The 27,022-nt window shown below is 40.5% G+C and overlaps 1 protein-coding gene across 2 annotated transcripts in view; it reads left to right on the plus strand.

Annotated features, from left to right (window-relative positions):
• Positions 1–27,022, plus strand: part of LOC133612630 (solute carrier family 45 member 3) — an 81,360-nt gene that overhangs the window by 22,306 nt on the left and 32,032 nt on the right. For both annotated transcript variants that reach the window (XR_012050632.1, XM_061970225.2), the window contains exon 2: positions 25,737–26,029. Coding sequence is in view for 1 of the 2 variants with exons in the window: in XM_061970225.2 (XP_061826209.1) it covers positions 25,882–26,029 (148 nt within the window). In the remaining variant the exon portion in view is untranslated. The remainder of the gene's footprint in view (positions 1–25,736; positions 26,030–27,022) is intronic.

The raw sequence follows: 27,022 nt of genomic DNA on the forward strand, positions 1-27,022 counted from the left end.
AATCAGGTACCAATAGGTAAAAGAAGTAGGTTTTGTATAATATTACGAAACAAATGCCAGCTAATGTCTCCTGATGAGTACCATTTTGGGGTCCTCATACACTCACCATAATAATATCCGTATGTTGGAGCATAGTACATCTGACTACAGTGGCGGTAATGCTATGAGTTCCATCAAGCAGTGCGGCTTCGTAACTTACTAAAGTCGTACTAAAACATTTTGACAGATTTTTCGAGCGCTGTGTGTAATCTATATTCTCAATGAAAGTTGTTGCTTGCTCATGGGTTCTTGCTAGCGTCATTTATTGAACAGGCGTCAACTTGCAGTTCACAGGCATCTTTACATTAGGTGCACCGGGTTATAAAGCGCACTGTAGATTTTTGAGAGTATGAAAGTATTTAATGTTGGCCTATGGTCTGAAAAATACGATATATTAGGCTACACACTAAACTCTCACATTGAAAAATTATATTTTCATCACCAGATGACTCTTTGCACGTACCACATTTTTATAATTATACGAAGGGTATTCTCGACCAGCTTTAGTGTCATGTTTGACCATGTGACCTTCTGTAGATCTTGGGATAATTGCTAGTTTAATGTGTTGCAAGCTAATGGCTATGTACGAGTCACTCTGTTAAGCATCTGCATCACGTATTTACTTTTAAAGGTTAATTTGTTGTTGAAGTACACAGTGAGTGATTGATTCCTCCTTTCCCATCTTTGGAGTTTTGTATAATGTGGCTGACATTTAGGCTTAAAGCTTTGCTGCCATTCCTTGAGCAGTTACCTCTTCACTCTATTTCTAGCGTACTCTGTGTTTTTTTTTTTTTTTTTTTTTTTACCATTTTTATACCAAAACAGAGTGCATCCATTGCTTCTTATGGGTAATGATGTGTTTTGCTGGCACTGGTGAATGCATGTTTGTGGAAAAGGGTGCCACGGACCTGAAACGTTTTTTTTGGAATGTGTGTTTTAGTCACAGCTATAATCAATGTTATTAAGCATGTTAATAATAAAAACATCATTCTGACAAGAAAAAAAAAAAATTTGATAAAATGACCTCCATCGACCATCAAATATCTTAAAACTTCCAGATTGCTTCCCCCTCAATTGTTCAAGTTATTGTGCCCAAACATTTGTTAGGATGCCTTAGTTGACGTCACGTTGTTCTTCAGGCTATTGAATCATTTCATTTGTTTCTCGTCTGTCTAGAGTGCCGAACAACTTGTGTTGTATTAAAGGGGATCTGCACTTTTGTTTGGAATTTTGCCTATTGTTTACAATCCTTATGAGAGACAAGAAGACAAAAGGTTTTTGTTTTGCAATCTAATTTATAACAATCGGCTTGTTCTAGGTGGAGTAAAACAACGTGCACTGAGCCTTGTCTATAAAATTCGCTACACCTCCCTAATAGAAGTACATGTCAAACCAGAACGTAAATGACCGCCATAACCACAACACCAGGGGGAGCTCCACAAACCACGTCAAACCCAGATTCCGATCTAACAAAGGTCTTAACTCATTCTCTTTCTATGCCACATCAATATGGAATGCACTCCCAACAGGTGTAAAAGAAAGTGCATCTCTATCCTCCTTCAAAATCGCAGTAAAAGAACACCTCCAGGCAACTACAACCCAAGCCTAACCCCCTCCCCCCACCACATCCCACCACCCCGGATTGTAAACAATCAAATGTATATACTTGTTCTTATGCTTTCTGAGCTCACTATGGTCACCGCTCGCTGTACATATCCTACGAAGTGAGACCTACACTGTTACAATGTCCATTTCTCAGATGATATAATTGTTGATGACTGAAGAATGCTGATAGCAACCCAACCCCCTCCACATCACACCCCCCAGATTGTAAATAATGTAAATAATTCAAAGTATATACTCTGATGATTAACTTGTGTGATGACTGTATTATGCTGATAGTATATATTTGTACCATGAATTGATTAACGTGGACCCCGACTTAAACAAGTTGAAAAACTTACTCGGGTGTTACCATTTAGTGGTCAATTGTACGGAATATGTACTGTACTGTGCAATCTACTAATAAAAGTTCCAATCAATCAAAAGGCTAGCAATGCAGCTAATGGGAGCAATACATTCTGCCTCCAAATCACTTTGAAAATGCATCTAAAATCAGTCAATACTTTATTTACGTTCCGTAACCTGTATAATAACCAATATGTAGCAATATTGTTATTGTAAGAGGAACTGTTTTGTTAGCGTAGTAACACATCGTATTGCGACAGCATGCTATGGCATTAGCCGTAAACTAGCAACTGCGTGAGTTTGTAATGAATGTTGTCTGTAATCTGTTTTGGCCCTGCGATGAGGTGACGATTTGTACGTGTACATCGCCTTCCGCCCGAGTGCAGCTAGGTAGGGCTCCAGCACCCCCCGCGACACGGAAAGGGACAAGCTGTAGAAAATGATGGATGGATGGATGGATGAATGAACAACACATAGGGATTGGACAACTGACTTAAACAGGGACAATTATATTGCAGTATCTGTAAAGTATTAGCCCACATTTCATGTTTTGTTTGTACACAGCTAGCTCAACAGCGTATGTACTGTAGTTACACGGTGATGTGCTGCATGTTTCATGATCAATCTTATAGTGACTTATTCGATGGACAGCTGTCTGTTGGGTCAAGCTGACCGGGGACTTTTCCAGTTGATTTGGGTAAGCATGCCATTTATTTCGGCATAGCTTGGCTCAAAGTTCCACATTTGCTGGGTAAAGTCACGCCGACCTCACTCTCTCGGCTTCCGTCTGCTCCAACGTTTCACCCTCTTTGTACTCGTTTCTATAACCAGCAGTTCATCCTCTGTATATTCAGGTTGAAAAAGGATGAGGTCGTGAATCCTCATTTGTCCAGAAATAGTCGTCTTCATTGTTTGTTACCAAGTCTGCCGTGATTAGAACACACGAGGGTTGTCCTGATACCAATATTTTGGTATCGGTATCAAAATGTATTTCAATACTTTTCAAAATGAAAGGGACCACAAAAAAAAAAAATTGGGGCTTCTTATGATACGTTAAACATATGGTTCTTATTGCACTTTAAGAACAATTTTAAATTACCAATGATTGTCACACACACTAGGTGTGGCGAAATCATTCTCTGCATTTGACCCATCCCCTGGGAGGAGAGGGGAGTAGTGATGCTGAAACCTTTGATGCTGAGTGTCAAGCAGGGAGATAATGGGTCCCATTTTTATAGTCTTTGGTATGACTCGGCCGGGGTATGAACTCACAACCTACCGATCTCAGGGCGGACACTCTAACCACTAGGCCACTGAGTAGGTTTAGAAGATTAAAATAAAAATTAAAAGTCATTAATCACATCAGGCTTTTTTTGTCGCACTCAAAGAACAGTTTACAATTTTATGTATTACATATTGCCTGCCATAATCTAGGATTGGGTTAGAATATAATAGAACGCTTTATTGACAATATGCGTTATGAATTGTGGTTGCCACTCTTGGTCTATGCTTTAAGAAAAATAAACTCATTAATACCTACTCAGTGGCCTAGTGGTTAGAGTGTCCGCCCTGAGATCGGTAGGTTGTGAGTTCAAACCCCGGCCGAGTCATACCAAAGACTATAAAAAAATGGGACCCATTACCTCCCTGCTTGGCACTCAGCATCAAGGGTTGGAATTGGGGGTTAAATCACCAAAAATGATTCCCGGGCGCGGCACCGTTGCTGCCCACTGCTCCCCTCACCTCCCAGGGGGTGAACAAGGGGATGGGTCAAATGCAGAGGACAAATTTCGCCACACCTAGTGTGTGTGTGACAATCATTGGTACTTTAACTTTAACTTAATAAATACTAAATACAATACTAAGGCTAAAAGTACACAGATAAGACATGTAGCAGGTAAAACGCACATTGTTAAAGATAAAACCAAAATTGTAGGAATTCTTACAAAATTAATTTTACATTCATTTTTACATTACGTGCATGGGCGGTTTGGACTCCGCAAAAATTTGGCATCAAGCCAAATAGCTGTGTGCTACTTATCTCTATGGGCACAACACAGGAGCTAGTTAACTTTATTACCTGTCGATCTGACTGCTTATTTGTTTATCTAAGTTTGAAGCAAAGGTGGAAATACTTTCATCATGCCACATTTTTTGGCGAGGCCTGTTTCAAAGCAGAGCTTGCAACCCGGCACTTCTGTATTTAAAGAATCATTTTTATTGATAGTTTTGAGGCCCAAATACCTTCATATTTCATTTCACGCTCCCTCTTTATTAACCAGTGGATGTGTCTTTATTTCTTCTTGTGTGCTCTATGAGTGTGCGCGCTGACACACTCAACACGCTCCTCCGCTCTGTACTTTACCGCAGCATGCAGATGAAAAACACTACCTGTATTTTTCAAAGGCATTATAGTACGGTTTTGAATTAATTTGTACTGCGGTACGTTATTAGTACCGGTATACCGTACAACCCTAGAACACACACGCCTTTGTTTCCGGACGTAGGAGCACACATTTGTTGCCGGAAGTCGGAAGTGCGCTGCTATGGAAACGGAAATAAATACGCTGAGTTCCGGTATTGCCTTAAAATGAACAAAATACGGTAAATATTGTACATATTGTTGTGAACGTGTTTGTTACTACATAATGTAATATACTTGCAGCTTGTATGTAAAACGTTGATGTAGGGTTTTGAAGTTGTCTTAGAGGGCTTTGAAGGATACAATGGTGACTCCCATTAGCCGCATCTTGCAAGTGATTTTTTTTTAATCATCTTTAAAAAAATCAAAAAACAGGGCAGTGCCCCTTTAAATAAGACACCAGATGGTCAGTAAGAACCACAGTTTATTTACCCCTTTGCCATGTATTATGATAATAGGGCACATTTTAGTAATGTTCTATATTAATCGGCTCAGATGCTAGATGGTCCAGAAACTCTAGGGTTCCTGGTACAATACAAGCTTCCGCCATTCTAGCCACTAGGGCTGGGCAATATGGCAAAAAAAAAAAAAAAAAATTTTTTTTTCATATGTACCCCGCCGGGGCTTCACGGTGGCAGAGGGGTTAGTGCATCTGCCTCACAATACGAAGGTCCTGAGTAGTCTTGGGTTCAATCCCGGGCTCGGGATCTTTCTGTGTGGAGTTTGCATGTCCTCCCCGTGACTGCGTGGGTTCCCTCCGGGTACTCCGGCTTCCTCCCACTTCCAAAGACATGCACCTGGGGATAAGTTGATTGGCAACACTAAATTGGCCCTAGTGTGTGGATGTGAGTGTGAATGTTGTCTGTCTATCTGTGTTGGCCCTGCGATGAGGTGGCGACTTGTCCAGGGTGTACCCCGCCTTCCGCCCGATTGTAGCTGAGATAGGCTCCCGCGACCCCAAAGGGAATAAGCGGTAGAAAATGGATGGATGGATGGATGTACCCCGCCTTCTGCCCGATTGTAGCTGAGATAGGCTCCAGGGACCCGAAGGGAATAAGCGGTAGAAAATGGATGGATGGATGGATCATCTGATCTTGATTAATATCACAATTTTATACATTGTTTTTAACCTGACAGTTTTAAAAGATCTGTAGCAAAAACTTGATTGGTTCAAAATCTTAACACACTGAGTAAACAAAGAAAATTAAAGATGAGTACCCGGAGGGAACCCCCGTGACTGCGTGGGTTCCCTCCGGGTACTCCGGCATCCTCCCACCTCCAAAAAACATGCACCTGGGGATAGGCTGATTGGCAACCCTAAATTGGCCCTAGTGTGTGAATGTGAGTGTGAATTTTGTCTGTCTGTTGGCCCTGCGATGAGGTGGCGACTTGTCCAGGGTGTACACCGCCTTCCGCCCGAATGCAGCTGAGATAGGCTTCAGTACCCCCCCGTGACCCCGAAAGGGACAAGCGGTAGAAAATGGATGGATAGTAAAATATTTTGATTTGTTTTATTCCACAGTTAAACAAATAGATACAAATTAGAGATGCGCGGATAGGCAATTATTTCATCCGCAACCGCATCAGAAAGTCGTCAACCATCCGCCATCCACCCGATGTAACATTTGATCAGAACCGCACCCGCCCGCACCCGCCCGTTGTTATATATCTAATATAGACGATGCAAGGCATTAGTGAGGTTATAAAGCTTTTGCCTGTTAAAGAAAGGAGACTGATCCAATGCAGTACAGACATTCGCGTGCCACGCTGTCACGACCCAGACGCACACCAGTGCGCAATCATATGGGAGCCGCGCTGAGCGCACCTCCAAGCGCGTCTCGCTGCCGGCGACGGCCGGGTATGGGCCTGACGCTCCAGCGCCATCCATTTTCAGGGCTAGTTGATTCGGCAGGTGGGTTGTTACACACTCCTTAGCGGGTTCCGACTTCCATGGCCACCGATTAGCTGCTGTCTATATCAACCAGGGTGAGCCCCACCCCTTTCGTGAGCGCACTGCGCGCGGAGTGACCCCTGTTACGCGCCCCCGGCAACAGGGGTGGCAGGCAGGTAAGCTGCGCGGGCGGAGCGCGCGGAGTGACCCCTGTTACGAGCCCCCGGCCACGGGGGTGGCAGGCAGGTAAGCTGCTTACCTGCTGCGCGTGACGCCGGCCGCGGCGAAGGCGGACGAGGCGGGGTGTCGGTGCGGTGGGCGCGGTGGTGACCCTGGACGTGCGTCGGGCCTTCTCGCGGATCGCCTCAGCTACGGCTCCCGGTGGGGCCCTCTCGGGGGAAGGGGCCTCGGTCCCGGACCCCGGCGAGGCGTCCCTTCTCCGCTCCGTAAAAGTGTCCATCTCTTTTTTTTTTTTTTTTCTGTTGTGGCATATGCTGCAGGTGCCTGCTCATTTTTCGTATGTGGGTAACAACATTTAACTACCGTATTTTCCGCACTATAAGGCGCACCTAAAAACCACAATTTTTCTCAAAAGCTGACAGTGCGCCTAATAACCCGGTGCGCTTTATTACGATTCATTTTCATAAAGTTTCGGTCTCGCAACTTCGGTAAACAGCCGCCATCTTTTTTCCCGGTAGAACAGGAAGCGCTTCTTCTTCTACGCAAGCAACCGCCAAGGAAAGCACCCGCCCCCATAGAACAGGAAGCGCTTCACCCGCCCCCATAGAAAAGGAAGCGCTTCACCCGCCCCCGGAAGAAGAAGAAAAAACGCGCGGATATCACCGTACGTTTCATTTCCTGTTTACATCTGTAAAGACCACAAAATGGCTCCTACAAAGGACAAGGATCCGGTTCATAAAAAGACGCAATCTCTCCATCCGCACACGGATTACTACCGTATTTCACAGCAACTGATATTCCTGTGAACTGCACTGTGGAACGGGAGCACGTACGGTGAATATTCGCACCACAGAGAATGAGGAGTCATCCTTCACTGTGGTTCTAGCTTGCCATGCTAACTTCCACCCATCCAAAAGAGACCTTTCCAGCCGGCGTCATCATAAAAGCTAACTCGAAGGGATGGATGGATGAAGAAAAGATGAGCGAGTGGTTAAGGGAAGTTTACGCGAAGAGGCCGGGTGGCTTTTTTCACACAGCTCCGAAGGCGAACACACCTTCACTAAGACGGGCAGATAGCGCCGGTCGACATACGCCAACATCTGCCAGTGGATCGTAAATGCCTGGGCAGATAGTTTCGGTCACAACTGTGGTCCGAGCTTTCCGGAAGGCAGGATTCACAGAACTGCTGCACAACAACAGCGACACTGAATCCGATGACTTCTACGAGGCGGAGCCGGCCATTTTTGGATCCCACGCTTCCGCAACTTTTCAATTCGGACACCGAAGACGAAGAATTCGAAGGATTTACGAATGAAGAATAACTTCAGAAGGTGAGCGCTATGTTTATTTTGTGTGTTGTGACATTAACGTTCGAGCAACATTATGTTGCTATTTATTGCTCTACACCATTTTGAATTTTACTATGTTTGTGATTGCACATTTGCGTACATTTTGGGACAGAGTTGTTAGAACGCTGGTTTTCAATATATTATTAAAGTTTGACTGAACTATCTGACTGTTTTTTTGACATTCACTTTAGCGCAGCGTTTTTTTGACATTCACTTTAGCGCAGCGTAGGCGCGGCTTTTAGTCCGGGGCGGCTTATTGGTGGACAAAATTATGAAATATGTAATTCATAGAAGGTGCGGCTAATAATCCGGTGCGCCTTATAGTGCGGAAAATACGGTATGTATATATATTTCCGAATTGGTTTAACTGCCACCCGCCTGAATCTATTTAAAATCAAATTTTTTTTTATTTCAACCACCCGACCCGACCCGACCCGCGGATAAAATCTAATTTTTTTAAATTTCATCCGCCCGATCCGCGGATAATCCGCGGACTCCGCGGTTGTGCCCGCAAACCGCGCATCTCTAATACAAATACAAAATTCAAGGAACTTTGTCATACCAGCACACATTAGACAAAATGTAATACCCGAGGCCCACATTTTATAAGCCCAATGTGTACCACAAGAACAATGGTATGTTCATAATAATGTAAAGAAAATAGAGTGGGATATACTGTAAATGCTGGCTGTCCAGAGTCGGGACCCGGGGTGGACCACTCGCCTGTGCATCGGTTGGAGACATATCTGCCCTGCTGACCCGTCTCCGCTCGAGATGGTCTCCTGCTGGCCCCACTATGGACTGGACTCTTTATTATGTTAGATCCACTATGGACTGGACTTTCACAATATTATGTCAGACCCACTCGACTCGGGGGTGGGGGGGTTACCCACATATGCGGTCCTCTCCAAGGTTTCTCATAGTCATTCACATCGACGTCCCACCGTTGTGAGTTTTTCCTTGCCCTTATGTAGGCTCTGTACCGCGGATGTCGTTGTGGCTTGTGCAGCCCTTTGAGACACTTGTGATTTAGGGCTATATAAATAAACATTGATTGATTGATTGAAATAGAGTAGATTATAAATAGTTTAGGTTAACAGGAATAGATTATAAATAGAATATAAAAAAATAGAAGGAATTGTTATCCTGTAGTGCAAATAGAATGTAAAAACAATGTCAAGCCAAATAACAGTTGTACCTTCTGCACAGTTGGTACACATGAGTGTGATTTTTTATTTTCTCTCTCCATTTAATTGTTGTGCCAGGATAGCAGTTTGTTAAATACAACAATTTGTCCTTGAGGTGAGTCATCTCCCCATCATGAAATAATCTGCCTCTGAAGGATATTTTCAAAGAAATTACTTTATTTTGGTGCCCTTGTTGTAAATTCCACATTTACCTGTGCACGAATTTGAGAGCCAGGCCCAGCACAGGTGAAGCAGTATTATTTGTCCTCTAGGATGCCGAGGTGATGATCAGACTTTATCTAAAGTGGGATTTTCAAAAGTGCCTTAATTCCCAGGAAGCCACTCATGTTGCAGTGTTGCAGCTGTTCAACCTCACTTTGTCTTCATATTGATCGACCTCCCAGCTACAGAAATGGAGATTCCTTAAAGCTAGCTGGAATGTAATGATATTACTCCCAGCCGCCTCCTCCCAACACTAACCACCCTCCCTTTCAGAGCACCCTCCACTCCACTTCTTTCCCCCCTAATTTTATCAAATTAAAAGCCTTTCTGCAGGGGCCAGTCTGTTCTTACTGGCATGGGGTAGAAGCTTCGCAGTCTTTTAGAGGTGGACTGAGTGTTTGCATAAATATGTCTGTCTAATCAAATAAGCTCAAAGAGAAACTGCACTTTTTGGGAAATTTTGCCTGTCATTCACAATCCTTATGGGAGACGAGAACCCTTTTTTCTTTTTTTATGCATTCTAATTTGTAAAGAATTGCCAGCAAAAGTCAGCTAACAATAGAGGTAATGGTAAGTCGCTCTATTCCGATTATGAAGCACTTCAAAAAATAGCCAAAAGCCTCCAACTGTAAGTATATATGTAATGCATTAACAGGCACATTCATGATGTCATGTAATATTTACAACATTTTGCTCATTTTAAGCATGCGGCGGCTTATTAATTTCACAGGTGAATTACAATTTTTGGTATTTCCTACAACTACTACTACTAATCATGCCGACGACTTTGGTACAAATGATGATCCAGAACTTTGTATTTTTGAGTCTGAATTTAAGGAGGATGAAGCTGAGCTACACGTTTTAGAAGCTGAGCGATAAGCAGATCCAGCAAGTAGCACTATTGCTAAGTACTTAAGAAATACAAAATACAAACATCACTTGCTGTACAGTGTCTGCTCTCGCTGGGATGCTGACTTATGGGACATTTATATCTTCCCGTTTAGATGAAGAATCACGCTAAATTCCGGACTATAAGCCACTACTTTTCTGTTAAACTTTGAATCCTGTGGCTTATAAGACGGTGCAGCTAATTAATTAATTGTTCTCCGAAAACCGCCATAATAAAAAAAACAAAAAAACCAGCAAATACACCAAGAAAGTGTTTTACTGTTTGTGCTATGCTACCATTTTTTGGACAAGTTCACTCACTGCAGGTGTCTCTCTATTTACATGTAGTGCTTTTCTTTTTTTCTTTTTTTTTCAACCGGAGGGCTGTTCATCTTCTGGCCGTGCATACCGTTTCTACTCGTATGGAGTCTTCATTCATCACTCCAAACAACGTTTGAGTTTTACAATATAACTAAAACTGTTTATACTTACTAAACAGTCCCATGTGGCATGTCTGTGTTTTCATGCATATTTGTACGTGCCCTCTTAATGTAATGACGCTAGCTTCGTTAGCATGAGCTAATATGCTAACACGTTTACCAGTGTCTGTTATTATTAACGTACAATGGCATTCTTTTTGTATTGTTTCAGTTTAACAAATTCCTCAGTAAATTAACCAAGACGTCACCACGGAGTCATTAAGTCTGTTTAGCTGATTGGAGAGCTAGTTTATGTAGCTTCTGACGATGACTTTTGTTTTGTTTTGTTTACATTTACAGAATCTTTGTGTAAATAACTAATTTCACAACATATATATCTGCGGCTTATAGTTCAGTGCGGCTAATATATGGAAAATGTTTTTTTTCTTCTAAAATTTAGTGGGAACGGCTTATATCCCGCGCGACTTTTAATTTTTTGCCCGCAATCTCAGGATCTAAGTTGAATGTCAAAGTTGACCAACTTTTCTGTTTATGCACACAACCTTCTACTATACAGGTGTAAGGTATGGTTTACTCTTTTGCAGAATTTTTCACCAACTCAGATGATACAGCAGCTTACCGGCTCAGTACATCAATAGCTGCATAAACTAGTTGCCTCTCCGTGATCAACGCGCCGCTAAAAGTAGTTCCAAGGCATTAGCTCTCATAAAAACAATGTCGCTAATACTTGGTTAATATTCAGGTCACGACATGTAAGTGGAGTTTTGTTGGCAGTTTTTATATGTCTTTTAGAGGGCTTTATGGGCGCAATAGAAGACTCCCATTCGCTTCATTGTTCGCCACTTCATAGTTGCTGTATATTATACATTAGAATGCATAAAAAAAATATTAAAAAAACATTTGTGTTCTTGTCCTACAAAGGGATTGTGAATGATAGACACAATTATGCCCCAAAAGGGCAGTTCCTCTTTAAGGCACTCTTATCTAGTGAACCATGCAAGAAAAGGGTTAAAGAAGTGTTCATTCAGGAGTTTGCGCTTAACTAAGACTAAGAAAAAGGGAGGTCTTGATAGAGGATGTTTGTGCCCTGGTAGTTTTTTTTAATGGTTTTCTTGAAGATTATTTATTTATACAGTGCCTAATCGGCTAGATTGAGACGGAAAACAAGCAGGACTTGGTTGAGTTTAAGTTCACACAAATCTTTTATGTATACTTTCCATGTTATTCGTAACCGCACATCTTTTCGTTGTTTTTTTGCATTTCAACTGTTTAATAGCACTTTCACTCATTTACGCTCATCAAAGCTCTTAGTATTATGCTCATTGTTTTCTGGCGCCATCTCGTGGTTAAGGGGTACAATTACACCAAAACAGTATTTTCTGATTTCTCAATCTGTTTAGTAATATACCAGATTTGCAGGCATTTAAAACGTAGCAGTAACAGTGGGAGACAATGGGCCAAAATAGTTTTTAAGGTAAAGTGTGTGTACTTAAATATCCCATTCCAATAACGTCACATTCAAAAACCCAATGCAAATTTCTGAAAATAAAACCTCCGAATCTGGTGAAATGTCAGCCTGCTTAACTTCAAACTAAACTATCATATCACGTATGTAATGCCCATTTTTGGCCCAAGGGTTGCATAATTTGAACATTGTATATGAAGACCTGCTTTGGGGTGGGGGGGGGGTTGTGTTGGGGCTTGTTATCATATCAATTTGTCCTTTGTCCCCTAACTGCCTCTTGAGCTCATGACACAACACAGGTGACAATGCGCCTTACTTTCAATGCGTGTCTTTTAGGTTTTAGCTCCAGAGCGGTTTTGATTTGCACACCAAGAGGGCGACAGAAGTGAATCTTCAAGTGCTTTGGGATTCTTGCAATTCCCACCTTACAGGCACAGACGGAGACCGCGTGATGAAGAGTGACTAATGGGAGGGATGGAGGAAAAGGAGGTGGCTAAGTAGCAGAGGAGGGAACACTGGATGTAGCCAGAAGCAGGATAGAGAAAAATAGTCACTACGTAGAGCAAGAAGCTTGGCTAAGACTGCCTTCTGAGTTTACAGAGCCAGAAAAATGGATTTGATGCTCCATTATCAGTAGAATGTGTAGTGATCCTTGGATGGTGAGTATCATTTTCCTAATAATTTATTTATTCTGAGTGTTATTTTTGTCATTGAGCATCAATTTATTATGTTTTGTCAACTCATTTAAAAAAATATTTTCACTTAAAGATTTTATGTTTTTCAACTAAAAAAAAAACTGTCACACTAATGAAGTATGCTGTTTATCTAAAAATATGTGAACAAAATGTTGCTATATCATGCTGCAAAAATACTATCTGGCAGCTAATTGTTTATTTAAACCAAATTAGAATTTCAACTGCTCTGTTGAATACAAAAATGCACTTGACCACATTTGAATTAAAACTAGCTCTTAGTTGTCATCCTTTTGTTGCACAACAGTAGGTTTTTAGTCCCTGGAATGCAAGCGTCTGTAGGGAGCTACATTATCAGCCTCAAGAGCCACGTGTACATGGGCAAAATGTATTTGAATTGATCATAATTCTGATTAGAATGTTCCTGAAAAAAAAATCTGATTTTAACGTGCATTTTCGTGCATCACACCTTAAATCGAAATACTTCACTTTGACATGCGTAGCACCATTCCATAAACGGAAAGATGTGCTATTGCTTGTGCTATGGCGCCATCTTTTGGACGAGGTTGCTTGCTGCAGTGGCTGGAACAAATCAGTGACTATCACTGTTAACAAACATGGCTTTGTGCTTTTTTGCTTGTCCAACACTGTCACAGTAATTTTTTCTTCTGTTCACTACTTTTGTTTTTGCTAGTTTAGTTTTCAGAAAAACTAACTCAACAGTATATACCGCTACTTATGTTCATGTTGAATGGGGGAGACAGCAGCAAGACAATCGCTTCATTCCGAGACTATTACATTTAGTCCGCGCTCCACCAAAGTATAGCTGACGCCAAAGACATGCGCAGTAAGGATCATGTCTACTTGAATTTCTGAAGATGTGTTTTTATGCGCTACAATCCAAATGATAGCGGCATAAACCACCCGTCTTAATCGGAATTAAATTTTGATCCCAATGTGTGTGATCAGGTCAGGATGTTCCGAATGGCGTGTTTAAATGAAGCATTTTTACTCCGGTTAGGCTTTTAATCGGATTAAATGTGTCCATGTACACATAACAATGGACGAGCAGCACAGTTGTAGCTGTGTAACCTTTTGTGAGTGATTAGCTATGTGCAATGGTCAGCACCATTACTGGTAACTTCCCCAAATTTCAGTCAAAGGTAAGACAAAATGAGGTCACCCCAACTTGGGTTGCATTCATTCATGTTCACCTGAGAAGTGCGTGTGTGTGTTCGGAAACCTCTCCAATGTTGGCGGGATTCACGCAAGTGCTGAACTTTGTTAGAAAATCGGTAGTCCAAATGGTCTTCACAGCCGTTTTCCATATTTTCCTAGATAAAATGAAAAAATCTTTTTGGGTAGATGAGATAGGCTCCAGCGCCCCCCGTGACCCCAAAAGGGAATAAGCGGTAGAAAATGGATGGATGGATGGGGTAGATTGGCAAAAAGTCTGTTTTAACTGTTAAAATATTTGCTTGTTAAAGTCAATTACATAATTAATTAAACTTTGCTGGGAAACCTATCAAAAGTTGATTTGTGCTCATTTTGAAGGGCAAACCTGTGTTGACCCTACCCCCAGCCTGTAATCTTAAACCCACATCCGTCACTGTGACCTCCGACCCTGCCCTCCATCGGAAATCATGTGTCCGTCATGTTTTCAAGGCAACACCAGTTATATTGGAGAACATTGTCCATGTTGGGCCAAATGATCAAATATGGGAACTTGACTTTATAATGACTTATAAACAATGGCATCTCTGTCAGTCCCTTGTATGACTGACTGACCCGAACCACAGCAGTAACTGTCAAAATGTTTTCTTAATATAGATTTGCTTGTGATGTGGTTTGTTTCGAAGACATTTGTGGAACGATGGTAGCCAAGCATGCATATACATGTAACACAGGTTTGCTTAAAGTTTTATAGTTCTTAGTAAAGCTGTAACGATTAATCGATTATCTCGATTAATTCGATAGGTGTGTGTGTACATGTATGTATGTATGTATGTATGTATGTATGTATGTATGTATATATGTGTATATATATATATATATATATATATATATATATATATATATATATATATATATATATATATATATATATATATATATATATATATATATATATATATATATACACGCACACACACAGAGTACAGGCCAAAAGTTTAGACACACCTTCTCATTTAATGCGTATTCTTTATTTTCATGACTATTCACATTGTAGATTGTCACTGAAGGCATAAAACTATGAATGAACACGTGGAGTTATGTATTTAAAAAAAATAAAAATAAAAAAAATAAATAATTGAAAACATGTTTTATTTTCTAGTTTCTTCAAAAGAGCCACCCTTTGCTCTGATTACTTTTTGGCACACTCTTGGCATTCTCTTGATAAGCTTCAAGAGGTAGTCACCTGAAATGGTTTCCACTTCACAGGTGAAGCTCATCGAGAGAATGCCAAAAGTGTGCAAAGCAGTTCAACAGTTTAACCGGTAATAGCAGCTTTGACATGATAGACGCCATTTTTCTTGCCGTTTGAAGTCACTACACATGTCATTCATGTCCGCAGGAATAATTAATGGAATGGTTTGAAAAATTGGCAAAGTGATTCCAAGGAATTGATAAACTAAGAACAGGTTTCTGATTTTCATTAAGAGACCTGGCGTTACTCTACTTAAGGTGTAGAAACTTCATCAACTCCTCAGTACAAATGCTTGATTCAATTTCACATACGACTTCTTGAATTTCTTAGTACCCAGTGAAGCTTTTAATGAACTAGTGAGTGCATTGTTAAAACTAACTCAGATGGTGTTAAAGGCCTCTCTGCTTTTCATCATGCTGTTTTTGTATGCATTGTTCAGAAAGGTCTGTAGGAAGTACATCTGGGAAGCTGTCTGCATTGACGCTAGGTTTTCTGCCCCTCATGCCAATGATCAGGCCCATTAGAGTGCAGGAACTTAGAAGGGAGCCAAGCCAAAGAGTTGCAGCCATTCACTTTGAGCCAAAAACACAAGCTGCTCAACTTGCTGAGGTTTGTGCAGCCACAGTCTAAGTCTGACATCATGTTGGAGCAATTCCTTCCCCTGCTCCGTTCCAAGCCATGCTTACTGTTGGGAGACCCCCTACCCCACCCAGAGTGTGCTCATTCACTGTGAAAAACCCTCTGGTGATGACATGGTTGTAAGTCTGTATTGTGGTACACTGTGTCTGCATGAAGATGTGCGTCATAGAATCTGATTGTCAGGGTCATGCATGATCAAGCTTAGGACATTCTGATTTTGGCCAGATATACCTCTCTCTCTCTCTGGCTTAGTTAATACAAAGCTTTCCATGCTTTTTAGGAGACTGCGGCTTGAATTGGGCTTAGTATTGGAGAAGCGGGAACGTTGACGAAAGCCTCTACTGCCCAAAGTCTGATCAGAGTGTTAACCACACAAGGGGAGTTTTTGCTATGTCTATTTTTGGATGGATCACATTTAAAGACGATATAAAACCGTTACAGCACCTGAACATATCTCACAGCAGACTAATGTGCCACGGCCCCGTGGTTGGGAATCACTCCAGTAGAACACAATCTACTTCCGGACTTTGCTTACTTCCGATTTGTTAGAATTATAATCAGTTTTGACGAATAAAATGTAAACTAAATTAGTCAGTTTCACGGTGTTAATGAAAGAAACGAGCAATAGTTCAATGAACATTTAAACATTGTCATTCAAGTTTATGTATTTGTTGACTACTGTAATATGAATAACTTAAGTTGAGTCGTAATTAGCAGAAGCGTAAAAAGAAGTTAGGCATTAATGTGTAGGATAAATCTGGCCCAACTGATTGATATCAGAACGATAAAGGTTGTTGAAAAGGTTTCTGAACCTTAAATGTTTATTAGCAACCTATCGTTTCATATGTTCAAATTCCCAAACAAAATGAAAATAGCAAAAGTTGTACCAATTCATAATACTGGAGACAAACACAAGTTTACAAACTATAGCTAAACCGGTTTCCTTACTTACCCAATTTTCTAAAATTGTTGAAAAATTATATAACAGATTGTATGACTTTATAGATAAAAGTGGAACACTCATGGAGAACCAACACATATACAAAGCTAAAATGTCAATGGCATTAATCGAAATAACGGAAGAGGTTACCAATTCAAGCAAGCAATGGTAAAACCGTGTGCATCTGCAGTGTTTACGGGTCTAACTAAAGCATCAATCGTAATATCTTGCCAAATTACAACAGCATGGCATCAAAAGGGTTGGTCTTGAACTGGGTAAGAAGCTACTTAACCAACTGGGAGCAATACTTGAAATAGGCTTGGGCGATATGGCCTAAAAATAAAATCTGTTTTTTTCACAGAAAAATTAGATTTGTTTTTTTTTAAATTTTTTCCTCTACTTTTTTAAAGTAACCAATGAATATAAATGACAGATTCAAAGCAAATTTTGCTTTTATTTGATCAAAAACTAGTTGTTTGAAATGACACTGCGTTTTAATCTTAGCAAAATTCTAATTTGTATATAATTTTTAGACCAGATATAAATTCTATATTTTATGCAACAATTTTTAAATAACAAAATTAAGGACTTCCTCTGGGAGGCAATACTTCTGCTTGAATAAATTACTTCTGTAAACAAAAATGTAGCATTGTACATTGCATGCAAATAATATTCTCCAAAACTGAGATTAATAAAGTGTGAATTTAAAAGGGAACTGCACTTTTTTGGGAATTCTGACCATTGTTCACAATCATTATGAGAGACAAGAAGAAAAACTTTGTTTTTTGTTTTGCTTCTTCTTGGTAGGTAGCAATGCAGCTAATGGGAGCAATCAATTATACCTCTAAATCACTTTGAAAATGCATTTCTAAAAAACCCGGCATCAATACTTAATTTACGTTTGTAACCCATCTAATAACCATGCTGTAGCGACATGGTTATTGTAAGAGCAAACACAGAGGAACTCTTTCCATCATACTAACACATTGGCGTGCTACGGCATTAGCTGTAAAAGCTAATTACGGCAAGAGATAAGCTAGCGTTTACGTCAGCACGAAACACGTTTAAGTTTGTAATGCACAACATTGCAATAGGTCAACAATATGTACTGACTGAAAAACATGAACAATCCTATTACAGTATCTGCAAAGTATTAGCCCACATTTCATGTTTTGTTCGTACACAGCTGAGCTAGCCAGACAGCGTATGTACTGTAGTTGTACCAACAAGCATGGCGTGCTGTGTGTATCATGATCAATATTAAAGTGACTCAGTCGATGGACAGTTGTTTGTCTGGTCCAGCTGACCGGGGACCTTTCCTGTTGATTTTGGGTAAGCAATCCATTTATGTAGGAATAACTTGACTCCAAGTTCCATATTTAAAGCATAAAAATCCTTTTCATCACTCTCTCCGTGCTTCAGTCTGCTCCAACGTCTCACTCTTCCTTCATGCTCATTTCTATAAGCAGCAGTATATTTAGCTTCAAAAGTATAAGGTTGTAAATCCTCATTTGTCCAAAAATCGTTGTCTTTGTTGTCTGTTACCATGTCTGCGATGATTAGAAAATACACTCGTGTTTGATTCCGGAAGTAGGAACACACATGTTGCCAGAAGTCAGACGTGCGCTGCTATGGAAACAGAAATCTGTGCGCTAAAGAAATCAGTCTTGGAATTGATCAAAATGATCAAAATACGGTAAATAATGTTACATATTGTTATGAAGGTGTCTGTTAGTACATTATATATAGACTTGCACTGTGCATATAAAACCTTGATGGAGAGTTTTGAAGTTGTTTTATTGGGTTTTGAAGGCTACAACGGTGACTCCCATTAGCCGCATCTTTCAAGCGGTTTTTATAATTTTTTAAATCATAAAAGCATATGTTCTTATCTCTCATAATGACTGTGAACGATAGGCAACATTCCAAAAAAGTGCAGTTCCCCTTTAAAACTTTTGTCTTGAAAAATAATTATCTAAATAAAAATGCACATTGCATGCAAATCTATAAACTCCAATAAATCAAAGATACCAGTAATCATTAAATGATAATAAAAATAAATCGGATCAATAAAGTGCAACATTAAAACTTCTGTTTAGAATGAAATACTACTGTAAATAAAATGTAGTATTGTACATTGTATGCAAATAAGTAAAACATTGAGATGACTATATAGTTTTAGAAGGTGGATAAAAGCAGGCTTTTCCCTGAAGTATTCTGGGCTCTTTGTTAGTGTGTACTGATATTAAAGGCATTGTACACTTTATTGCACCTCAACCCTAACCCTAACCCAATTGCTTGTATTCCGACAAGTGACTTCTCATAAGGGCTTCACGGTGGCAGAGGGGTTAGTGCATCTGCCTCACAATACGAAGGTCCTAAGTAGTCTTGGGTTCAATCCCGGGCTCGGGATCTTTCTGTGTGGAGTTTGCATGTTCTCCCCGTGACTGCGTGGGTTCCCTCCGGGTACTCCGGCTTCCTCCCACCTCCAAAGACATGCACCTGGGGATAGGTTGATTGGCAACACTAAATTGGCCCTAGTGTGTGAATGTGAGTGTGAATGTTGTCTGTCTATCTGTGTTGGCCCTGCGATGAGGTGGCGACTTGTCCAGGGTGTACCCCGCCTTCCGCCCGATTGTAGCTGAGATAGGCTCCAGCGCCCCCCGCGACCCCAAAAGGGAATAAGCGGTAGAAAATGGATGGATGGATGGGACTTCTCATAAATGAAAACCAGTGGTGGTCAACCAAGCAGTGCGAGAACGGAGTACAAAAAAAGCTTAAATCTTCCTGAAAAAAGCAGATACGAGCAAAAAATCGAATTATACAATGGAATAGATCCCTATAATTTATCAAAAGATTTGTCGAGTGATATATTGATGCTGGAACTAGGACACTTTGATTTCTAGTATACACAAAATGGTGGTCCTGTCTTTGTCGCTTTCCTCACTTCTGTGAAAAAATATGGCAGCAAGTCAGCTGGCAGAGACAGAATCTTAAAGGCAGACCAAGTATATGTCAAAGTGTCTTCTTGTTAGGATGCAGGTCAGAGACAAAGCAGAGGGATGTTGCAAAACATTGTGTGGCAGCAAAAACGTGTCTTCTGATGAATGTCTTTCAGTGTGACAAGTCTCAAAATGATATCTGACGCATAATGTCAAACACATTCCATGCGTCCTTTAAATGTACAATGGTAACTGTCAACTTCATCTTCACATGCAAATATCCTGTTTTTTTCTTACACCTCACAATGACTCTGTTTATTGATGCTTCAAGACCTTGGCAGTATTGATAACGCCACTAAGTTTCTATTGATCGCTCGGCGTCAGGGGTGTGGGGGCAAGGACTTTATTTTTTTATTGCAATCATAGTTCACTTTTATTTCAGTAATTCTAGGCACCTGATAAATACTGAAATAAATACAAATAAATACAAAATACTGACCCCAGGGAGTGTCCGGAGCTTTAAATACACGCAAGGTTGCTGCAAACATGAAAGCAGTGTCGTGATCTGTGTAGCGGCCAACAGCTGAGTTAAATATATACTGTGCATATATAGAAAATTAGATTAGATTGTACTTTATTAAAAGTGTACGTAATTTCAATGTTGATAAGGCTCGGGGTCTTTCTGTGTGGAGTTTGTATATTCTCCCCGTGACTGTGTGGGTTCCCTACGGGTACTGCAGCTTCCTCCCACCTCCAAAAGACATGCACCTGGGGATAGGCTCTAACACACCCCATGACCCTGAAAGGGACAAGCGGTAGAAAATGGATGGATGGATGGATAATGTGCATTTATGAGGAAAACAATTGGTTATGGTAAGCAGAAGAATTGTTTGAGGCTAGAAAGTGTTTTATCTGATTACTCAATCAATCGGACATATAGATTACTAAAATATTTGATACCTGCAGCCTTACTTCTGACCTAACAGAAAGCATCATAAACATGAGATCAGTCAAATATTGTAATTACTTTTAACTATTTACTATAAATGAAACAAATGTTTTAATTACATTTATCTCCATCCATATGAATCTAGACTGCTTATTGTTGAACCATGCAAAATTGCAATTTGGCTGCCACGTTTTACATGTCATCCAGGGGGCGCTCCTCGCTGATAAAAAGTTAGTTTACAGTTATGTTGCATTAGAACCGTGTCATTGTTTTTGCACCATTGCAGTTTGTAGTGTTAAGATTATGCTGCAGAATATAAACTATACATTTTTTTCCACCCCTATCGCAGCATTGCCAATTCATAATTGTGCATCGTATTTTGATGTACCCTTCGATTCCCAGCCCTATTAATGGGTTTCGCAATGCTTCATTAAATCTATGAGTATTAATAATAATGAATTAGATTTATATAGCACTTTTCTAGACACTCAAAGCGCTTCACAGAGAAGTGAGAACCAATCATTCATTCACACCTGGTGGTGGTAAGCTACTTTCATAGCCACAGCTGCCCTGGGGTAGACTGACTGAAGCGTGGCTGCCAGTTTGCCCCTATGGACACTCCGACCAGCATTCATTATTCATTCACCAGTGTGAGCGGCACTGGGGGTAAGGGTGAAGTGTCCTGCCCAAGGACACAACGGCAGCTATTTGGATGGTAAGAGGCGGGGAGCGAACCTGCAACCCTCAGGTTTCTGGCACGGCCGCTCTACCCAGTACGCTATGCCGCTCCTAATAATATTCTGTTATGAAATACGGTTGCCTTACAAAATGATACCATATTATATTGTTTTGCAATACAACTGACATTGTTATAACCAGGAAAGATGAGGTCACCTACCTAGGTTCCATTCTAGAGGCCAATCTTTCCTGTGATAAAATGGCAAACAAGGTAATCAAAAAGGTCAACCAACGAACGCGATTTCTCTACAGAATATCCTCTCCGGTCAACAAAAGCAACATGAAGATTCTAGCGGGAACTCTCATTCAACCCTTTTTCGATTACGCATGCACCTCCTGGTACCCCAGCACCTCCAAAACCCTCAAATCTAGACTCCAAGCATCCCAGAACAAGCTAGTCAGATTACTTCTAGACCTCCACCCCAGATCCCACCTCACGCCTACCCACTTCTCCAAAGTGGGCTGGCTCAGGGTGGAGGACAGAGTAAAACAACTTGCACTGAGCCTAGTCTATAAAATCCGCTACACCTCCCTGATACCGAAGTACATGTCAAACTACTGCCTTAACGTAAATGACTGCCATAACCACAACACCAGGGGGAGCTCCACTAACCACGTTAAACCCAGATTCCGGTCTAACAAAGGTCTTAACTCATTCTCCTTCTATGCCACATCAATATGGAATGCACTCCCAACAGGTGTAAAAGAAAGGGCATCTCTATCCTCCTTCAAAATCGCACTAAAAGAACACCTCCAGGCAACTTCAACCCTTAACTAACACCCTCCCCCTTCCACATCCCACCTCCCCGGATTGTAAATAATCAAATGTAGATACTTATTCTCATGCTTTCTGATCTCTCTCTCTCTATGTCCACTACTTGCTGTACATATCCTACCAAGTCAGTCCTACACCGTTTCAATGTCCATTTCTCTGATGATGCAATTGTTGATGACTGAAGTGTTGATATCAACCAAACCTAACCGCCCCCCCACATCCCACACCCCGGATTGTAAATAATGTAAATAATTTAATGTATATACTCTGATGATTATCTTCTGTGATTACTGTATTATGATGATAGTATATATATAGTATATATCTGTATCGTGAATCAATTTAAGTGGACCCCGACTTAAACAAGGTGAAAAACTTATTCGGGTGTTAACAATTTAGTGGTCAATTGTACGGAATATGTACTGTACTGTGCAATCTACTAATAACAGCTTCAATCAATCAATCAATCAAAAAACTAAATTATTATATTTTGTTGCATTTTTCCCTGTGAAAAAGAAGATGACATCAGTGGTATTTGTGAGGAAGGAACAGATGGGAAGCATTGGAAGGGAAATGTCACACCAAATGCAAATATAGCACCTTGTTGTTTCTGTTTGTCACCATTCTCTCAGTTCCTGAACTGTCTGCTTTGAAATAATTTACACCATTGAGGGGTGACGATAATTATTTTGATCCCACTTTTTTTTTGACCAACTTTATTAACTTTTTAGAGATTAAAGCTGTGTTTTGACAATGCTGTAGATACTTCTTGAATGTTTCAAACCACACATTGCTTGTCTTTTGCTTTCTTTGGAATCATACTGAGCCAGCAAAACGATAAAAATGCACACAATGAGTGCTGGTACTCTTGAGACAAAGTTCGTACACCAAAGCTTATTTTTATTTGGTCTGTGGTTCATAAATCGAAAAGTTGGTAGAATGGGGCGGTTTGTAAATGGGTAGTCTACTGGAGAGACAAACCACTGTTAACTGGCGGGGCAGAATGATATGGTGTTTTGAAGATGTCACTGGAAAATGATTCATCAAGGTGTGGTCCACATGTCTCAGTGATGGATAGAGTGCAGAAAATACCATGGAAACGGATGTTGTGGTTCACCTTCAATGTTCATTTCACAAGCTGCACCACGTGTGGATAGATACAACTTCAACCTTTTCATCAAAAACTTTGCCTGTCCTATCCTTATCCTACCTATGTTTTTGATTATTGGAGTTATTTTAGGTGCACAAATGGCAACTGAACATTAGACATGCATGCGTTTATTTCTCTGCTTTCATCCAAAGTGCAATCACAGCTTCCTCACTCTTATGGTGACAGGTTGACCTATGGATAATATGTAGTTGTAGATGTATATGTATGTATGTATACATGCATGTGTATATATATATATATATATATATATATATATATATATATATATATATATATGTGTATATATATATATATATATATATATATATATATATATATATATATGTGTATATTTATGTATGTATGCGTGTGTATACATACCCAGCACAGTACAGGCCAAAAGTTTGGACACACCTTCTCATTCAATGCGTTTTCTTTATTTTCATGACTATTTATTTATTTGAGCTTCAAGAGGTAGTCACCTGAAATGGTATTCACAGGGACAAATGGTAGAAAATGGATGGGATGGATGGGTTTTCAGTTATTTCTCCTTTTTTGTTAAGTACATAATGCCACACATAGTTTTGATGCTTTAAGTAACAATCTACAATAAACAGTCATGAAAATAAAGAAAACTCATTGAATGAGGTGTGTCCAAACTTTTGGCCTGTTGTGTGTGTGTGTGTGTGTAGAGTTGCAAGAAAAAGTATGTAAACCCTTTGGGATTACTTGGATTTTTGCATAAATTGGTCATAAAATGTGTTTTGATCTTCATCGAAGCCACAACAATAGACAAACAGCTTAAATTAATACTGCACAAAAAATTATAAGTTTTTATCTTTTTAGGTGAAAAGGTATGTGAACCCCTAGGCTAATGACTTTTCCAAGAGCTGATTGGAGCCAGGACTCAGACAAAACGGAGTCTAATCAATGTGACAAGATCATGTGTGTTGGTTAAAGCTGCCCTGCCTTATAAAAACACACCTGAGATAAGTGTGCTGTTCTCAAGAAGCATTGCCCTGATGTGAACCATGCTTCGCACAAAAGAGCTCACAGAAGATCTACGATCAAGAATTGTTAACTTGCATAAAGCTGGAAAGGATTACACAAGTATCTCTAAAAGCCTTGATGTGCATGTGTCCACGGTAAGACAGACTGTCTACAAATGGAGAAAGTTCAGCACTGTTGCTACTCTCCCCAGGCGTGGTCAACCTGTAAAGATGACTGTGAGAGCACAGCGCAGAATGCTCAGTGAGGTGAAGAAGAATCCTAGAGTCAGCTAAAGACTTACAGAAATCTCTGGCACATTTTGACATTATTGTTGACGAATCTACAATATGTAAAACATTGAACAAGAATGGAGTTCACATACTTTTTCCACCCTGTACTGTGAATGTTGTGTTCAATAAAAAGATGAAAACATATATTTTTTGTGCGGTATTTGCAGAATTGTTGTGACTTTGATGAAGATCAAAGCACATTTTGTCACTAATTTATGCAGAAAACCAAGTAATCCCAAAGGGTTCACTTTTTCTTGCAACTGTATGTATGTATGTATGTAGTATGTATACATACATACATATAGATTTACTTTACAGAAGAGAAGTGTGGAATACTTCTCTTGTTGCCTTATTTGTATTTTACCTTATTCAATGGATTTATTTTAACGTTCGGTGCAGGAGGGGATAGAAAGAGGGGAAAAAAAGGAAGACAGATGGGGAAATTGCAGAGACAAGAGGGGGTTAAGACAGAGACAACAACAACAGCAAACACAACAATAACAGACCAGCATCAGCAAATACGATATGTACAAATAACATACGAAAAGTGATAGCAAAGAAGCAGTTAATGAAGTAAATATTACTAACACACAAATGACAAGGAACATTATTGCACTGCAAATGGAGCAGTAAAATACCAGTAGAAATAGCACTATTGATAATGAATAATAACAATAATTTGGATGTATGTACTGTGAATGTGTATGTATGTATGTACTGTATTTGTGTATATATGTGGGAGCGTAGGTACCTATGTATTAATGAATGAATGAATATGTATATGTGAGTGTGGGAATTTGTATTTAACAAACAAAAGCGGCAGTGGGAGAAAGAATTCTCTTGGCAAATGTTTTGGTGTGTGGCACATTGCATTGCTGCTGCTGACTCATCTCCTCTCCGCCTGTTGTTGTTCCTGCTGTCCCAAAGCTGTTGGCGAGGATCTTTGAGGATGCATCAAAATCACATCCTTTTGACTGCCACTGTCATCTCTGCATTTGGACAATATCTTGACATGTGCAGATTTGTTTTGAAAACTGACAGTTCAGAGGATTACCTTGCCTTATTCAAGCCTGGGCTCGTTATAGTACATGAATGCTGCATGCCATGGTTTGGGTGCGGATTTAACACAGCATTTTTATTTATCTTCTGCAGATCCTGAATGCTGAGAGGAGAATGAATCCTTTAGGTCATCGAAGACCTCTACGTGTCTCTGCTGCTGTCTGCCCCCGTGCCCTCGTCTCTGCCCTCGCTAGTGGCCATCCCACAGGGTAGGAAAGGCAAGGCTGCCCCAGTAAATATGCCTGGATGGAGGTCTCGGTGGCGCCTTGTCCTGCTGAACTCCCTCACCTGTGGCCTGGAGATCTGTGTGGCAGCTGGGATCACGTATGTGCCCCCGTTGCTGCTGGAGGCTGGAGTGGAGGAGCGCTACATGACTATGGTTCTAGGTACGTGCTTGCTACTAACAGGGATGTACTTCCCTTATAGAGGCCATTACTTAAAGGGGAACATTATCACAATTTCAGAATTGTTAAAACCATTAAAAATCAGTTCCCAGTGGCTTATTATATTTTTCGAAGTTTTTTTCAAAATTTTACCCATCACGCAGTATCCCTAAAAAAAGCTTCAAAGTGCCTGGTTTTAACCATCGTTATAAACACCCGTCCATTTTCCTGTGACGTCACATAGTGAAGCCAACACAAACAAACATGGCGGAAAGAAGGGCAAGCTATAGCGACATTAGCTCGGATTCAGACTCGGATTTCAGCGGCTTAAGCGATTTCAACAGATTACGAATGTATTGAAACAGATGGTTGTAGTGTGGAGGCAGGTAGCGAAAACGAAATTGAAGAAGAAACTGAAACTATTGAGCCATATCGGTTTGAACCGTATGCAGGCGAAACCGACGAAAACGACACGACAGCCAGCGACACGGGAGAAAGTGAGGACGAATTCGGCGATCGCCTTCTAACCAACGATTGGTATGTGTTTGTTTGGCATTAAAGGAAACTAACAACTATGAACTAGGTTTACAGCATATGAAATACATTTGGCAACAACATGCACTTTGAGAGTGCAGACAGCCCAATTTTCATCAATTAATATATTCTGTAGACATACCCTCATGTCAGCAGGCCAGGGAAGCTAGGGTCGATATTCTTCTCTTGACGGTGTGAGCCAAGACATCCAGGGGGTTTAGCTCGCTCGTCTACGGGAACAAACTGCCGCCATTGCTTGCCGTGCTACTGAGGGCCTTTGTCCCTGAATTGCTCACACACTCTGGCAGAATCAATGGGGGTCTGGCGGCAGATTTCTTTGACTTTATCGTTGGAAATGCATCTGCTTTGAGTGTCGCAGGATATCCACACATTCTTGCCATCTCTGTCGTAGCATAGCTTTCGTCGGTAAAGTGTGCGGAACAAACGTCCAATTTCTTGCCA

This window comes from Nerophis lumbriciformis, linkage group LG10, assembly GCF_033978685.3.
Source record: "Nerophis lumbriciformis linkage group LG10, RoL_Nlum_v2.1, whole genome shotgun sequence".
NCBI classification, from domain to species: domain Eukaryota; kingdom Metazoa; phylum Chordata; class Actinopteri; order Syngnathiformes; family Syngnathidae; genus Nerophis; species Nerophis lumbriciformis.